This window comes from Diadema antillarum, unplaced genomic scaffold (assembly GCF_040938485.1).
Source record: "Diadema antillarum isolate AM-2024a unplaced genomic scaffold, OU_Dant_1.0 scf00000099, whole genome shotgun sequence".
Taxonomy (NCBI): domain Eukaryota; kingdom Metazoa; phylum Echinodermata; class Echinoidea; order Diadematoida; family Diadematidae; genus Diadema; species Diadema antillarum.
In genome coordinates this window covers 4599314-4618371 of record NW_027270988.1, presented here as the reverse complement: position 1 = coordinate 4618371, position 19058 = coordinate 4599314, and the positions used below count along the sequence as shown (strand labels likewise).

Here is a 19058-nt window from a genome sequence, read left to right as displayed (position 1 = left end):
TGTAAATGTGAAATAGACTCAGAATATGCACAAAACTTTTAAAGACAATAACTATTTTGCATCATGATTTTATTTTCTATATTCCTTTACTATATGCGAAGCAAGAAGGTACGTACATGTAGTATATCATTTTACTATCAATGTTATTGTTCACTGATGAAGCCCAGGCTTGTTGGGGGTTATACCATGTACTTATAATACAGACATGTGACAAATATGATTTGTTAAAGTCTGCATATTGTCATAAATCAATGCGTATTCTCGAGAGACGATGGCGGTCCTCCAAAGCACAAGTGTCATTTATGTGACACTGAACAATGGAAATCCTGCCTCACCACAGAAAGGAATCGACAGTTAAGAACTATCTTTATTTCTCGAGCTCTATAGATGCATATGATTTTTCTTTTCACTCCAGCATCATTTCATCACGTGAGCTTCCCAAACGAATTTATGAATACATTAATTTGCATGGTGCAATTCATGAAAATATCACGCACTACACTAAAAAATACAAGCAAAGGTGGGAATAAGAACACAGCATATACTTTTACTCGTAGAATATCTGTAAAATCTTAAAGTCAGTTGCTATGATACATTGACAAAAAAGCATGAATTAGTCTATAACACAATATCGAAAAGTCATTAAATACATTGCTGATGATGATGCTGATGATGATCCATAGCATTTGTATGGCGCAATATAATCTGTTTTAAAAACATTCAAAGGCGCAGACTCCTCTAAGAGAATTATAGCTCCAATTATTCAAGAGGTGAATGTGTTAGGCCCCTATACATCATTTCATTATGGCACTGTAATGTGACAACGTCAATACAGACGTTTGATTTACAGAAACATGGAAAATACCAGACGCATTGAAAGCAATCGAAGTAGTTTTCAATTCTTACTTATAATTATAAGCCAACGAACTGCTGTTTATATACAAAGTCGTATTCTGACACAAACTGACATAAAGACTTTAATGAATATCCTTAGAGTTTGGCAATAATTGACTGCGGTTGAAAAAAAAAATATGTTGAGTTCTTTATCAGTCCTACGGATATATTTCTAACCTTTACAAGTTATTGTTGTAACGAGTTGTGATTTGTCTTATGACAATGTATAGGGACACGACACATAATTATACAGTATTTTTGTTGTACCAAGATTTTACACTTGTAACAATGAGCTTTTCATGACATTATGTTCCTAAATTACGTTGAGACAGACAAGGAAAAAATCGAACACTCTCATTCAGATGAAAAGAAGCTTAATTCTAGCCTGTCAGCAGAATCTTGCTCCTGCCTTTCTCAAGACTTTTGTTATTTCCTTTTTGAGATCAATGCATAATTACTTAAGAATATAAAATGAAGAATTTGGGCCAACAGTTCGGCTCGAAAAGCAAGAACGACAATGATGCAAATCAAGATTTTTATGTTGGTTTAAAATCAAGCTGGGTTCTCGGCTTTTTAACTATATTATGGCTTTAAGAATAACATATACTGGTACAGTAAATATGCGAATGTCATGTGTATGAGTGCAATACAGCGTGTTCGCAGAGTATATAAATGCATTAACATATCTACAATGACGATGCTAAATGTTAAAACAGAAGAAGAAAAACTACGGTAGGCATTGCTTGCAACTATATGAAAGCTGAACACCGAAGCGTACAATATAGGAGAGTTTAAAGATTATATCAAGTGCCAAAAGATGATGGATCATAATATTGTGTGAGAGCGAATCAATCAGATACCTACTCTCATTAACAGCTTTCTGGAGCTCAAGTTTTGAACCCTGATTAGCCAATCATGCCTTTGCATGAAACAAATTTAAAGTGTCAGTATCGGAGTGGGAAATCAAATGAAAGAAAGCATGAGCAATGAATGCATTATGATGTAAGTGTAACTGATTTACTTATTGTGTCCTTAAGAGATATATTTGCGGCTGCACTATATAGTAAAGATTTACACTACTATTTCCAGTTGCAACGTTTAATATGGCTTCTATTTCCTCTCGCTGATTACGATTTCGTATGATGTCAGCAGACGCCCGGCGGCTGTCTTAGGGATGAGGTTGATAAGGCTCTCACTCTCCTTGCCCGGTATCTTGGAGAAGGTGTAGTTCTGGAGGAACCAGGAGAAGATGAGGAAGAGGTCGGCCTTAGCAACCGCCTCTCCGAGACAGCTACGGCGACCCGCTCCGAAGGGCATGAAGCTGGGAGGGTGCTGGCGGACTGTGCCGGCCCCGTCTAAGAAGTGCTCTGGTAGGGAGTGGAAGAACACGCAAAGATATGTCTTTTAAGAGCAAAACATGCACTATAGTATGTTACTGAATTTAGGTTTCAAGTATTGTATCTAATAGTCAGCTAAAAAGGTTCCTACAAAAACCCGAACAGTACCACAGTACTTCATAGCAGGCTCTCTCGATAACACGTTTATCATTAATTATAGTCATGACAGTTGGTGGTATTCTGCATCTTTTGCCCATCAGTATACAACGCAAATTTGCAGCATTGGGTGTTGTCATCGACTTCATTCGTATTTACGTATGCTATGGTGTGTGATGTACTTCGTTGTTGTCGATATTCTGTTTTTCGTGTCATCTCCAGCCATCTCGTCATATCTCGGCACGTGTCGGTACATATCGAGACATTTCGGCAAATCAGAGCACATTGCGTAGACACTTTTTTTTTGTGGACACGCCGCGCCGATTCAGTATTCCGACTGAAAACACCCCATGTAGACCATTATGAGCTTTATTTCTGAAAGATTGTTGTTTGTTTGTTTTGCGTTTCTCCAAATCACTAAAATCTACAGAGAGAATACCGACTACATTCTGCTTTTTATTTGTGAGATTAAAAAAACAAAAACAAAACAAAACTAGTCCTACACTCTCACATGGACTTTACACGCAAGTTCGGAGACGCTACATATATAAATCACAAAAATTGCACTTTTGTTTCTTTCTGAATAGGATCGATATTCCCTGAATTTCCGTGTGGAAATACAAGGCACAGAAATGCCCAGCATAATGCTGAGGACCAGGTCCTAGGATTGCCTACCTGGCTTGAAGGAGTGTGGGTCATCCCATTCCTGGGGGTCAAAGTGCATCGAGTGAGTGTTCATGATCACAACGGCGTCTTTGGGGATGATGTAATCACCTACATCAAATCAAAAGAAAAATGTGAAAATAGCTATTTCCGTGTCTATGAGCGGCGGCTATAGTCATCATATTCAATAAAGAAGGAAAAAAGTAGTCTCGACATTTCATGAAAAACTTGCTTAGTATCTACATGTATATTGACTATCACCAGTGACTGTTGTCTGCCAGGGAAAGACTCCAAGATGCTGTGGCTCAATGGACAAGACTACGGGCCCTCAATTTTGAGGTCATCGATTCAATTCCGCTGAAACCAACCGCACCCCCTTGGCAAGGTACTGTACGTTGTCATCCCATTTCCCCAGAACACTGACAGCCCGCCTTATTGTTGTTTGTAAAACACAGGATCGCTTTCTCACTGGTTACGTTAAATCAGGAAACTCGATTCAATATTTTTGTATACAATATGAAGAATTATGTTTCATGGACAATACAATATTGATAATATGTCCTCATATTCAAGAATGTTCTAAATCAAAGGACACGCAACTCTGTCACTCCGGTCATACGTCACTTCGGTATATATGAGACAAATATTTTTTTCGTTCGGTAGATCTGAGAAAAACAAATGGTTGAAAAAAAATCATTTTATATCAGTATATTGACTTCTTTTTTTTTCGTTATTTTAGCAAAATTGTTTTGTCATGGGAGATAACCAGAGTGCATGGCTCTCTGTGCTATGTTAATATTTCCCCCCAAATATTGTCATGATTATGATTCCTGTATTCTACTAGTATATTGAAGGTGTCCTGAAATAAGCCAGTTCGGAGATAGCTTATGTGCACATGGGTACAAATGACCTTTCATTTTTCTCAGTTGGTTAGGCACTTCACTCAATTCAAAGCGACATAATGCAGCTGCTTGCCCAACATGGCAATTCATGGAACTCGTATTCTAACAAAAAATGAACCTGTGTAGATGAAGTGACCAGAATGGTTCGTTGATCAACACTTAGGGAAGCATCTATTTCATTGTGCTGTTTTGAAATAAATACCAGGCTTTTTGTCAGGTGGATGTACTGGCAGGCATCATTAAATTTTATAAGGATTCCATGAATAATCATAGCATTGCAGATGCTTATCTCAGTGAAATTAAAAACCAACCTGTCTCTCGGTACAAATGACCTTTTTCTGCTCATGCTCAAACTGGAACCCGAACTGGCTTATTACAGTGGAATGGAATACACCGCTGGGTTACAACTATATTAATTCGTTACTTTACGTGGAAAGTAAGTATAGCGCATTCGAAAAATAAATTTCTTTCGAATCTTCCGCATATAGCCAGGAGGTGGTGTTGCAGCATTAGATTCAGTCAGTATCAACATACATACATCGGAGGGAATGACTTGAATATAAAGCGCTTATACCTATCGATACTCACGTATCTTGGTATCGCACATGGTCGAATGCGGCAGGGAGGTAGGAACGATCGTGCTGTACCGCATCACCTCATACAAAGTGGCCTCGGTGTACGGCAGTGTCCCACGGTCCTCGATGGTTGGCACACGGTCACGGCCGACCACGGAGTCGATCTCCGCCTGGGCTTTCTTCTGAATCCCAGGGTTCTCGGACATCAAGGCGAGTGCCCAGTACAACGTCTCAATGGTAGTCTGTGTTCCAGCTGGATGAATTCATAAAAAAGGAATGAAATAAATATAAGAGACCCACTGGTTCTACTAGTGCTCACCTGAGTATCGGAACTTCATCCTTCCCGCATTCTTGCAGACATAAACTAAGAGGAATATAGAAAACTTCGGAGACTTTGGGGGTCTCCATGGGACATGATGTTCATTATCTTGTATATTCCATCACATTGGCAATGGTGCCTGCCAAGTTTGTGATTAATTTGACCACGCGTTTTCAAAAAGAAGATTAAAATTTGAAAAATTTCCACTAATTTGGTCGAGGCCCGAAAGAGGGATCTGCCACAAACAATCTACAAAGTGTACATTTCTTACGTGACACCAGTTTCATAGCCCCGAAAGAAATGTTCTTATTATTCGAAGGCATTTGCGCGCTCAATATTGATAACGTGGCACTTGCTGGGAGATATCATGTGATGTGCTTTCGACCAACCCCCACCCCGTTTTGTGATTCTAACTGTTGATGCCGCTATATTGCTATATGTATAGTGTTCAGGCGCTGATCATTCAGTTGTGATTGATTATTTACACCTAAGACCCTAAAATCATATATAAATATATATATATATATATATATATATTTTTTTTTTTTTTTTTTTTTTTAAACTGAAAAGAAAATGAAATGGAAAATGCCTCGCAGTGTTATTTTTATCGCCTGTTTGCAGATACTGAACAGATCGTCATCATAAATCATTGGCCTTTCATTGTTTAGTTCTGGGCACTATGGTAACCTTAATGCCAGTCGCCTTGCGTCACCAAAACGTAATCATACCGTTGAAGAAATTATTAGAAATACTGTAGTCTTTTGTAAGAGCGAACAAAGTAATGCCGGTATTGAGATGAAAACAAGAATAAAAAGTTAATGTCATCGTCTTTACCGCCAAAGATGTCCAGAAGAGTCTGCACAATGTGGACATCGGTCAGTTTGTCCACGTTCTCTCCTGCTCGCCTTGCATCTTCTTGGGTCTTCAGCAGCATACTGTAGAAGTCGCTGATGTTGTCTTGAAAAAAGAAGAACAAGAAGGAATGAATCTTTCTTCATTCATCCTGTCAATAATTGTAAGTGTAAGTTGTTTCGGACGCTGCGATCATAACTGATCTTGAGAGTAATTCAACCAATCTTTAATTGAAAACAAAAAGCACAATTTTTCTGAACTGACGACAAGTTTCAAGATTGCTTAAATAAAGTCAAGAACTGAAATACATGTAATGAGAACATCAATATGCAAAGGCTTTCAACTGCGAAGAAATGCTTTGATTGAATAATGGGTGCACGCTGTAAGGGACTCTATTACACCAGTTCTGTGAAAACTTCATTAGTTTTCAGTTGAAAAACGTGCTGTATTAAGATACTTATTATGACAATATAGTGTTTTAAAACTTAGAATAATCTTTCTCCTTCTTAAATTGCAGAACTTATTCATCACCGCATTCCAACACGAACTCTTCGATTATCCTCACAACATCTTTTGTCAGTCTATCCTGTAAATACACAAACGCAACATCGCTCTTGGGAATTCATTATCTCTTTCAATTAGAACCATATCTTCCTTTGATTCTTTCAAGAAGGTACTGGAAACAGAAATACCAAGTATTGATGATTGTTTATGTCATGATTGATATGCTATGTCAAGTGCATAGAGAATTTTGTTAATTATTATGCGCTTTGTAAGTGTGAATTATCATTGTTATCTTATATAGAAGTGGTTCTACTTTAATTGTTTATATTGATCCACCCATATAGCGAGTTAAAATCGCAATTTTAGATCCAATCTACTCCAAATGCACATGCAAACTAATCGTCAAAGAGTTTCAACTGCCCTTAAACCTGATCGCGGCGAGTGCCGGCCGGCCAGAAAGAGGGATCGAAAAAACAGCCGGACTGCGATAAAACAGCCGGACGGAGTCGTTAAGCATTTTTCCCCAAGGACTTTATAGTTTACGTGTAACATGTAGTTGTCAGGATTAATCGCTGTAAAACATGTAATACCATACATTTGAATACACATACACTTATGCACATTACACATATACAGAGTACATTATACACATACACATTATACACACACCCGCATCAATACACATTATACACACACATGTTTACAGACACTCCCCTCAAGCGCATGTTTGATATACAGCAAGAGGTTATTTCCTTGTGGTAAGAATCTGAATTTTACATATTTTAAACAATTTGGTCTTATGTAAGGTTGTGTTTTTTGTGGTAGCATTTGTTGTATAGTAAAAGACGGTTTTGTTATGTTCTGTGTAGGTCTATGCACGTTCTTCGAGTACAAATGGGAGCAATTCAGTACTGAACAAACAAATCATAATACGCTTGAATACACACACGCTAAATGCACACACGTTAAATGCTCACACACATAACCGTATACACTTTAGTACTACATTGTATAAAGATTGTGATGTTTAAAGACACATCCTTTAGGCACCTCAGCAGCTGTTCGAAATGCACGAAGAGGCATTTTACTCGTAGCAAATTATCGGAATTACATTTTATGCATTTTACCGTGTATGTATAAAGAATTGCAATTTCATGTTTATATCTGCAGTACAAACAGGTTTGTTATATTCATATGTATACATCATGTCTTTTATGTACAATTGTGAGCAATTCAGCAATCTATATTGCTGCGAGTCACGATTTCAATAAACCATGAATAATAATAATAATTCGGAACTTGTGTTGCGCATTAATTGTAAATGTGCAATATATCTTACCAGGGTCATAGGTTTGCTTTTTGTGTTGATCAAGTTCGGTTTTGATGATATTCTCGAACTCTTCCGTGATTTCTTTGATCCTCCGTGGCCCGCTGGTAGGAACGTACTTGGCCCAGGAGAAGAAATCAGCTGCAAGACCGAGACCGAACTGTGCATTGAGCTTGTCGTTTACCTGCATCCATTCCTTCACTTTGGGGTCGTGAAGGGCGTAGCTGGATTGACAAAGATCAGCAGGATTCATTCAAAAGTTTATCGAGATATTAAGGGCACAAAGAAATTGTAAGAAAGCAACTATAAAACTGCTATTGCTGCTATAATCATTATTATTATTTTTACTACTACTACTACTACTACTTCTACTACTACTACTACTACTTCTACTCCTACTACTCCTACTACTGTTATCTTTCGGCATTTCAGACATGCATACATCGACAAATACAAAAGAAAAATGATTCAGCATATGTAACAAAGAATGAGATAAATCATAACAAAGACTGACAACTTTCATGTCATCTCTGAAGACAAGCCAATGAGAATCGAGTAATAGGAGCACCAATAACCCATGCACCATGCAGCAATGGTTGCATACAATGTTGCAATGATGGCATTGAGCTCGTCCAGTGTCGTCATTTAACTGCATCCATTCCTTGATATTGGGGTCGTTACGCTTTAATTAGGAATTATCATTAAACAATTAAAAAACCCATACACATCACGTGTGTATAAGTGCTTATTGTGTATGTTCATACTGAGATCATGATGATTTGTGTAATACCTCTTTCCAAAGCACATCTGTGAGAGGACATTGAACATGATCAGAGTAAGGAGGAGTCGAGGGTCGATCGGCTTCCCGTCATTCTCGGCTAGCTCCTTCTCCACCTTCGGGTACACGCTGGAGACCAACTTTTGCAGGGGCTTGCCGGTCGCAAAGTGCCTTGAAAATAGAACAACAAAATGCACGATATAAGGCCATAATGATGATGATTATTGCTATCATTACTGTTCTCATATAGCCCATAATACCTTTGGCAAAAGGTCTCTATGTGCTTTAAAGGCAAAAAAAGATAAACAGGAAAAGATAATTACAGAAAAAATCTTCTCCTTCTTGGTTGTCTCTCGAAGTCTGAGGAATACTCGGTGTTGCGCCCTCGTCGATGTGTTCGCATGTGACTGCGTAGTCCAAAACTGGAGGTACACAGGCGGTTACAGGTGGGACATGATGCCAGACGATGGGACACAGGTAGATGCAGCTTGATGCCGTCTCTCCCGAGCAGCTGCAAGGCGTTGGCGGCGGTTATCTTCAAAGGCAGTTACAGCCTTCTTTGTTTGGCTCGCCATCGATATCTGTCTACAGCAGCTGTCTCAAGTTCACGGGGTTGTAAATGCACCCATTTGAGGTTGGCCTTGAGATTGTCTTTATAACGTTTCTTGGGACGGCCTTGATTGCGATTGCCCTGTGACAGCTTGCTATATAGAGGAGGTTACGAGGGATTCTTGACTCTTCCATGCGGATGACATGACCAGATCATCGAAGTTGAGCTTGGAGGATTTTGGCTTCAATGCTCGATGTCCTGGCTCTGTCCAAGACCTCTTGGTTTGTGATGCGATCTTGCCATCGAATATGCATAATGGACCGCAGAGAGCGCATGTGGAACTGTTCCAGTTTTTTGGTATGCCTGCGGTACAGGGTCCATGTTTCGCAGCCGAAGAGCAGAGATGACAGGACAACTGCGTTGTACACCTTGAGTTTGGTTGAAAGGCGAACGTTTTTGTGTTGTAGGACTTTCGTGCGTAGTCTTCCAAGTGCTAAGCTGGCCATCTGTATTCTTGCTGCTATTGTCAAGAGTACCGTCACTGGAGAGCGTACTGCCCAGGTATTTGAAGCTTTTGACATTCTTAAGCTGTGTGCCATTAACAGTGATGCTTGGCTGGAAGGGTGCACTGTTCGGTGCTGGCTGGAGGAGGACTTCCGTCTTTCTGATACTAATAATTGTAAGGCCAAACATCTTCGACGCTTCAGAGAACTTGTTGACGATCAACTGTAGGTGGTTCTCTTCATGTGCCATCGGAGCACAATCATCTGCAAACAGAGCTTCAAGAATGAGCCTTTCCAGCACCTTTGTCTTTGCTGCAAGGCGTCGCAGATCAAACAGCGACCCATCTAATCTGTACCTGATGTAGATGCCGAGGTCAAGGTGTCTGACAGCGTGGAACAGGACTTGTGCGAAGAAGAGGTTGAACAACACGGGGGCGAGCACACAACCTTGCTTTACACCATTGGAGATGGCAACTTTTTCGGATAGTTCACCGTTTGACAGAACCTCATCAGTCATATTTTCATGGAACAGTCTAATGAGTGTAGTAAACTTTGCTGGACAGCCAAGTTTTCTAAGAATTGTCCAGAGTGCTTCCCTGTTGACACTGTCGAATGCCTTTGTTAGGTCTATGAAGACAGCATAGAGGTTCATGTTCTGCTCGATGCACTTTTCCTGGACCTGTCTCATAACAAAGACCATGTCGACTATGCTACAATTGCGTCGAAAACCACACTGAGTCTCAGGGAGGTTTTTCTCTGCAACTGTGGAGATCAGCCTATTCAGAATGACATGGGCAAGAATTTTTCCAGCAATGGACAAGAGGGACATGCCTCTGTAGTTTCCACAGTCTGCTCTTGAGCCTTTGTTTTTTGAATAAGGCAACTATAGTGGCATCACGGAAGTAAGCTGGCATTTTTTCTTCATTCCAGATACTGGTAAGAACATCGTAGAATGCCTCAAAGGCCCGGTCGCTGAGTGCCTCGTACACCTCTGCAGGGATACCGTCATGGCCAGATGCCTTTCCTGGGTTCATCTGTTTGATGGCTTTCTTGACCTCGGCTATGGATGGGGGAACATCAAGTTCCTCTTTCAGTGTATGCTGTGGGACCTGATCAAGTGCGGCTTGTTCAACTGCAGACGAGTGATTCAGGAGTTGACTGAAGTGTTTCTTCCATCTGTCATTTATGCCAGGCCTGTCCCTGATCAAGGTGGTTCCATCTGCTGACAACAATGGACAGGAGCCTGATTTTACAGGGCCAAACACTGCTTTGATGGAGCTGAAGAACTCTTTAGATTGGATCGAGTCAGCAAAACTCTGGATCTCTTCAGCTTTTTTCTCCCACAATTGATCTTGCATTCTGCGCAGTTTTTGTTGGACCTTTTTCTGTAACGACTTGAATCTGTTCCTCTTAGAGATGGAGTCATTGTCGTTCTGCCATTTCATGAAAGCCTTGTTCTTTTCGGCAAGCAGCTCATCGATGGCAGCATTGTTCTCATCAAACCATTCCTTGTGGTGTCGCTTCTTGAGGCCAAGTTCTAGCTTGGCAGCGTCGGTCAGCACTTCTTTCAACTGGTTCCACTTTTGCATTGGGTCTCAAGTCAATGGTCCAGTGGAAGACAGCTTTTCATTGAGCCTAGATTGGAACTTCTGCAGGACGAAAGGATGCTTGAGTCTGGCTGTGTTGAAGGCAGTACGAACAAGCTTTGATCGTCTATGGTAATGGGGAGCTACGTGCAAGTTCATGGTGGTGCGGACAAGCCTGTGATCTGTCCAGCATTCAGCTCCTCGCATGACCCTGGTAACATAGACGTTCCGAAGATCTCTCTGTCGAACAATGATATAGTCCATCAGGTGCCATTGTTTTGATCTGGGATGCATCCAGGTAGTCTTGTACTTGTTTGCCAATCTGAACACTGTGTTTGTAATGACGAGGTCAAACTCAGCACACTTACTCAACAGCAGGAGGCGGTTGTTGTTCATCTTGCCAACACCATGTCTACCAAGAACCCTGTCCCATCAACCATGGTCGCTGCCTACTCGAGCGTTGAAGTCTCCTAGAAGGATGATTTTGTCAGTGGCCGGAATCGTATTGAGTATGGAACTGAGGTTATTGGCATAAAACTCTTCGATTGCTTCCTCTGAACTTGTTAGCGTTTGAGCATATGCACAAATGATTGTTGCATGTCGCTTATGACTGAGGGGTAGTTGTATCCCTAATGTCATAAGCCGTTCACTGATGCCAGTGGGTAGGTCTGAAATTTGTCTCATCAGACTGGTCTTTATAGCCAGGCCAACTCCATGGATCCTGTCTTCCTTTTGGGCTTTGCCTTTCCAGAAAAGGTGTAGCCAGTGGTAGGTTCTGTGAGTGAGCCTTCCCCTGCAATCCGAGTTTCACTGAGGGCAGCAATATCAATGTTGTAGCGTGACAACTCTTTGGCAACTAGGGCTGTTCTCCGTTGCGGCCTTGCTGCATCATCTCTGTCCATGAGGGTACGGACATTCCATGCTCCCAAAAGCAGTTTTATTTTCTTTCTGTTTGTTTCCTTATTTGATTTCAACCGCTGAGTTGGATGATCCTGTCAGCCGCGGTAAACTGACCAGATGCAGTAGGGCAGGCAACGTTTAGGCCACCTTTTCTAGGCCCCTCCCTTACTAGGGTGAGCAGTGCTATCCTAAAGAGGGCTGCTCAGTCGCCCTGGATGCTGCCGAACTTCTCTGCTGCCCTGGGTACATAGAAGAGTGACCACTTGCCCAGAACCGCTTACGTGTGGGATTGCGACTACAACTGCCAGTGGTCACCTCCACCTGTTGCTTCACCGCTCCTCCATCGCCGCAGGACTTTTACAGAAGTTGGGTTACGTGGGAGGTAGAGAGCACAACGTAACCTGTGCGTGAATGGGTTTAAAGTGGGAGAACTGTTGCACTGGAGCAAACCCACTCTCTCGGCCTCAGAAGTCAGGTTCCAGTGGAACGAATATACCGTTACGTCTGGGGGCTTCGTTGGCTGCAGTGGATGGCCAGGTCTTCTTTCGTGCTCTGACATGCCCTTCGCACTCCACAGTGCTTTTGCTGAGTCACCTTCACAGCTGTTGAAACACAAGATTTCTTCCGCCTGGTCCGCCGAAACAGGCTTGGTTAATTGGTTCAGGTGAGCAAAGTCCCTAGATGGATGGCCTGCCAAGGCTAACGAGTTCCACCTGCCCGGGTTTTGAAGGCAGAGGTTTCCTTCTCCTGAGATAGATTTTCAACCAAGGTGTTCAGGGTTGAGGGTTCCACCAGCCCAGAGTGGCATGTTTTTTTTTTATCGGGGTTGTCTCCCCTAGATCCGCCATGTTCAGCCGTGGTAGGGGCCCCTCGTACAGGCACATGGTTGGTCTTCGCCATGAGGGAAGCTGGTGTTTTTTGTGACTAGGTCCCATGTATTGCGCTACTCATGGTGCTGGATATGGGGAGACCAGTCTAGGACGCCCAGGGGGCAGAAGGGGCCACCTAGTAAAGGTACTACTCCTCCAGTGATCCAAACCCCCACAGAAACAATAAAATGCTGCATAGATTATCTGACAATCATTATGTCGCTTTTTGAACAGATTTTTAAGGATGTTTTGAACTTATTGATGTAACTTGCATGCTTAACATCACTTGGGATGCTGTTCCACAGTTCTGGGGCAGCATGCTTGAATGAAACTACGTTTACCATAGCAGTTTGTTGAAATGGAGTGCATAACATGTAGATCCTCCCGTGACGACCTAATAACTCTCCTAGGCTCATATTTTACAAGAAGTTCTGAGAGATAAGACAGAGCAATTTCGTGAAAACATTGATAAACAAGGAAAAGTAGAAATTACGCGGTGCGTAATATATGTCCCCGCCGGAAGTAGCATTTTGTAGCAAAATGTGCAATATAGGTAAAAAATCAAGGTCAAAGGTCAAAGATGTCAAAGGTCAAAATTCTGTGTAAAAGTTTTGAAGCCCTCACCTAGTGCCATCACATAAAGCAAACGGAATCGAAATCGGGTTAGAAATGGCGAAGGAGTAGCATTTTATAGCCAATGTACAATACAGGTCAAAAATCAAGGTCAAAGGTCAAAGAAGGCAAAGGTCAAAATTCTGTGTAAAGTTTTGAAGCCCTCACCTAGTGCCATCAGATAAAGCAAACGGAATCGAAATCGGGTTAGAAATGGCGAAGGAGTAGCATTTTGTAGCCAATGTACAATACAGGTCAAAAATCAAGGTCAAAGGTCAAAGAAGGCAAAGGTCAAAATTCTGTGTAGAAGTTTTGAAGCCCTCACCTAGTGCCATCATATAAAGCAAACGGAATCGAAATCGGGTTAGAAATGGCGAAGGAGTAGCATTTTGTAGCAAAATGTACAATATAGGTCAAAGGTCAAGGTCAAAGGTCACGACTGAAATTCTGTGTAGAAGTTTCAAAGCTCCCTTGTAGTGCTATCATATAAAGCAAACAGAATCAAAATTGGCTCATAAATGACAGAGAAGTAGCAAATTGAAGATTTTGATCACACACGGACGCACACACGGACACACGGACGGACGGACACACGGACGGACGGACGGACGGACGGACACACGGACGGACGGACGGACGGACGGACACACGGACACACACACGTACGGAGCTCGTTTCATAGTCCCCTGCTCGAACTCGTTCGGCGGGGACAACAAGCAATAAGATCTTAAATTAAATACGTGATCTGATAGGAAGCCAATACAAGGCCCCTCAGACAGGTGATACGGTTTCATATTTCTTGGTCTTTGTCACAAACCTTGCAGCAGCGTTTTGAATGACTTGTAGTTTCTGGAGTTGGTGATGATGATGTTGATGATGAGGAGGACAATGACATTGAAATTCATGATAGTGATAGAATCAATATAGGGTGTAGACCCTATTGAAAGGTTTCTTGAAGGACAATGATATAGATGAAAACAAAAACATTGCAATACTATTAAGGCAAATGATGATGATGACCAGCATTTACATTGCGCCATTTGTCTGTATAGAGAACATTTAAAGGCGCCCGGCTCCCAAAATATATCACATATACAGAGTTGATAGAAGCTATAGCAGCTTGTAGGCATGTCACAGTTATGTTGTTTACACTCTTGTCTTTGTTTTTTTTTTGTCCTGACATGTCTGTTTGGAAAGATGACATGCTTTGATTTACTTTATATCTTACTTTGAAATTTTGGAAGTCTCAGATTTTGAGTTAATTGTAGGAGATGACTACTAAGCACCGCTTTTTAGCAATTGGTTTAGTGGAACCTAATTTTTTTTTCAGATCATAAATGACATCACAAATTTGGTTTGAAGCTATGTATATAGCGGCTTTAAATTAATTAGTTACCTCTAATTAGCATCTTACACTGTCAACAAATATGTACAAATATGTTTACTAAAGATCATCTATATTTGTTATATTGTGTTCTGAGAAAAAAAAAAGCAAAATGAAATGAAGTGAATTGAATGAAATTGATATAATGTCAATTGTCACCATCATTACATCTTTGTTGTTATTACTATGAACGTTGTTTTTAACAACTTTAATCCCACCCTTATATACAAGCCTTTGATGCATCAGCGATAATAAAACAATATCTAACACAAAATAACTTGCTGTAATTCCTTGCAAAATTTTGCAGATACTCTCTCGGTTGCATTTATATGACAACTTTGTTTCAAAATTATTGTCTGTGTTTTGAGGATACAAGTCGGCTCTATTCAATCCTGTAAGAGTTTCTAACACATTAAGATTTCTTGCCTTGAAATAAGACTATTTTATGGAGTAAACGGTCAATATCGTCCGACCATGGAGCTACATAGCTCAATCACTAGCTCAATGGGGTTTTATACCTGAGTGCAGTGTGTCCAAGTTTCCGATGAAGCTTCCACGTATCAGAGTAAGTGCTGAAGGCAATGTCCTTAAATCCATCCGTGAACACGTCGACTGCGATGAATTATCAAAAAGTGCGAGTAAATAGTTTTATCTAGGGTAAAAGAAATGAACTTTGACTCTTCTTCGTAAGCATTGTATTAGTAGGCCTACATCATCGCATCTCTACAATCTGGCTCACGTAGCTTATGATTCAAAGCTGCATTTCTACTGCAAAACAGCGTCCATCAAAAATATCACAACCATAATTATAATTGCTATTTATCTACTACCAGTACTCCTCCCCCTCTGTAAATTTGAAATGAATGGAGACAATTACAATTACTGGAATAACCCATAAAGCGAATACTTCCCCCACTTTCACATACGTAAAGCAATAAAGATCAACTCCCCCCCCCCCCCAAAAAAAAACAAAAAAAAAAACAAGTTAAGTAGGGAAATGACGGAATATGTTGCCAGGCAGGATAGCTTGTTTATAATGTTAAAGACTTTTTCTTCAAAATAATATGTACACTGTAGAGGATTTCCCCTCAAAGAGAGAATATTTCTGCCATGGGAGATATCCTTCCCAACAAGGTCATTTCTTCTGACAGATTCTTTTGAACACAAGAGAGTAGGTAGTTTAGAGCTAAGGAGTGCTTTTCTCGACACGAAGATTTCTTTCCAACAAGGGAGTTTCACTTGAGGGTATGACGTCACGCGGATTAGATATTACATTCCCAGCACGTTATGTACCTATACACGGGGGGGGGGGGGGGGGTGGTCTAGGGTCAATGGTCAATTTGTGTTGTCATTTCTTTTTAAATTATACCATTTTGTTTTCCATTTTCCAATTTTTAAGATGAAAAATGGGGGGGGGGGGGGGGGGGGGGGGGGGCTTCAGCCCCACCTCCCGCGGGTCCAAAGACACTCAGCAAACATAATCATCTCCAATATAACTGTATTATAATGTAAATAGCACAGTATGCAAGAATCTTCTGCCATTGAAGGAGGCAGACTTAATCAGAAAAAAAGAAGAAGAAGAATATAGCTCTCGATAAAACGGCTACCGTTTCTTACACGTGTAGAAATCAGGACGTCCTGCGAACTCCACACCCTGCTTTATCACAGCCTCCTTTATGATGTCTTTGCGATTTAAGACCACCATCCAACGCTGTCCAATCTTGAGGCCAAAGATGTCACCGTACTTCTTGGCCCATTTACCAAACACTACCTCTGGGCTGTCATTCATATCTTGAATATAACAATGAGAGACGGAGAAACAAATTTGGCACAATTGCAATGGCTTAACGACGCTCAACACAACTCTGTTCAGATAAAATTGATTTTGATGGAGGAAGAGACCGGAATCAATCAATCAATCAATCAATCAATCAATCAATCGATCGATCGATCAGTCGGTCGACCAATCAATCAATCAATCAATCAATCAATCACACTCACTCACTCAATCAATCAATCAATCACACTCACTCACTCAATCAATCAATCACACTCACTCACTCAATCAATCAATCACACTCACTCAATCAATCACTCAATCAGTCATTCTATCTATCTATCGTGATATATCTACCAATCTATATATTTTAAAAACTATTACTGCATGTCTGTCTCTCTGTACATGTGCATGTGTATTTGCACTAAGAAACATGATGTGGTAGGGTATCATACAGTTTACACATTAAGAAATACAGGTATGGCATATTCCCTAGACGAGACAATTAGCATGCAGGGACAGAGAATTTATAACAGAAATCTCTTACAGGACATCCTATAAAAGAAAGAGAAAAATACCGACGGTTTCCTATCAAAAAAGGGAGAGAGAAAGATTCGAAGAGATGGGGAAGAACAGAGCGAAAGACATACAAAACAGAACCCGAAACTACACACACCATCCATCCTATCTAACTCACCATAGATGCTACCCACGATGGGAAGACCCCTTGGCCCGGGCGGGAACTTGCTTGGTCGGCTGACGCTCCATATTGCCATGGAGACCAGAAGGACTCCAAGAGTAGCTGTGATGGTCAAGCCGTTGACCTGTCCGAGACTGGACTCCGTTAGGGTTCCGAGGAAATCGATCATGGTGATGACTGCAACTGACGTACTTGACTCTGCTGATCTGTACAGTGTTTATTGTGTAAAATATTTGGATGAAAGATATCTTGAATTATCAACGCATTTAAACAGATCTGTGTAGACGTCTTATACTTATCAAGATTGCACAATCACTATCGAAATAAAAATCTAGGACAACGAACTGAACTTATTCAGTGTAATTTAATCTTGAACCTTGAAGATAATATAATCCTGATAGGAGTTTGTTCATGAAGCTAATATAAATGAGATGGATGTGTGACAGGCAGTGAGAGTATCAAAAGTAGGTAAAGTGATAGTGGAAGAACATGCAGTTTTATGTACAGAGAGTGGTTTAGAGTAAATCTCGAGCCTAGAGGAGGGTGCATCTCTACCATCTGCAAGTGAGGTAAAAAAAAAAGAATAAGAAGTTGTAAATTTTAGTTACTTTTCACCAAACAGTTCTCGAAGATTCGATATACAGATGCAAATGAGTGAGTAGATGCCATCCCTTCAAACTTTGCCATACAGTTTGTACACAAAATCCTGAAATTTTCTTTTTCTTTTGTTCAAACGCAATTATGCCCCATAAATCCTACTATGTGTGACTGATCATTTTTTTGGAAGTATTCAGTCAGGAGTAATACTATCAGGTTTTAAATTTGTACACATTTTGGGTCTTTTTTTGTATATAATCAGAAACAGATAGTGAGATGATGACATCACCAGCTCACTAATTTACATGAATGCTTGAAAACTGGATTGCAAGAATCAGCACAGCTTCAGAATTTAATAACTTCATCAATTTCGACGGATTTTGATCAATCATTATTAATCCAAAGTTTATTTTCTCAAGGAAAATAGTTTGCAGTTCAACTTTTGTCTGCTGGGGTTACAGCTTCAGAGTACTATAACTTCGTCAATTTTCAGCTGATACTGATCAAATTTGCACCATTGTGCTCACAAAAATTTTACTCCTTCTTTCAAGGCGAACGTTTTGATTGGTCCGGATTTGTACAGTACGGTATCCATTGAGAAGTTTATAGGAACATGATGCAAAGTTAAGAGTACAAGAAAGGATGATGAACGAGGTTAAATTTCCACCAGCGGTCTCCAAACGGGCGATAGTCCTCTTCCCTACAGAGAGACTAGTTACGACAATTGCTGTTGTCAAACCGTATAGCGAGTTATAGTGCGGTGGTCACTAACACGTCAGTCAGTCATTCAAATATGGGAGTTATGCGAGGTGGAAAGTTGTACATTTCTTACACTTGCTTTTGAGTGGTTCTACATCATTAGGCTGGTGCGCGATTTGCGCTCAAACTGTGAGCTTGAAAAGCATAGAATTTAGCTCGCCAACTGTATCCTGATCAATGGCAAGAACTCATCGTTGCTCTTAGAAAACTTTGCTTGTCGTTTTTGTTTCCACACTTTCTCCGCGTGCTTTAGAGCGGGGGAGGAGGCGCTTCATGCAAATCACTTTGCTACTGGACAAAATAAACACTGTTGATGGTAGAATTGTTAAGTAGTTCAAAACGTTTGCCTTGTCTCTCCAAGGCCACCAAAGGTCCTTTGAAGAGTTAATTGGTTATATTATTGTTATGCTCTGTCGCCCCAATAGCGCTACGTACACTTGGACGAAATCTCGCACACGGTTTGATGTACCGAGTGTATACGTTGCGCTTCCACGATGAAAAAGAAGGTGAGAAA

The 19058-nt window shown here is 40.8% G+C and overlaps 1 protein-coding gene across 1 annotated transcript in view; it reads right to left on the bottom strand.

Moving 5' to 3' along the window:
* Positions 1 to 42: 42 nt before the first annotated feature.
* Positions 43 to 19058, bottom strand: part of LOC139718742 (steroid 17-alpha-hydroxylase/17,20 lyase-like) — a 28068-nt gene continuing 9052 nt past the window's right edge. The window contains exons 2-10 of the mRNA XM_071630209.1: positions 17186 to 17394; positions 16329 to 16502; positions 15230 to 15323; positions 8320 to 8478; positions 7542 to 7753; positions 5681 to 5803; positions 4541 to 4780; positions 3063 to 3161; positions 43 to 2261 (exon numbers count right to left, since the gene is read on the bottom strand). Of these exons, the coding sequence (XP_071486310.1) occupies positions 2005 to 2261; positions 3063 to 3161; positions 4541 to 4780; positions 5681 to 5803; positions 7542 to 7753; positions 8320 to 8478; positions 15230 to 15323; positions 16329 to 16502; positions 17186 to 17357 (1530 nt within the window). The 5' untranslated portion in view covers positions 17358 to 17394 and the 3' untranslated portion in view covers positions 43 to 2004. The remainder of the gene's footprint in view (positions 2262 to 3062; positions 3162 to 4540; positions 4781 to 5680; positions 5804 to 7541; positions 7754 to 8319; positions 8479 to 15229; positions 15324 to 16328; positions 16503 to 17185; positions 17395 to 19058) is intronic.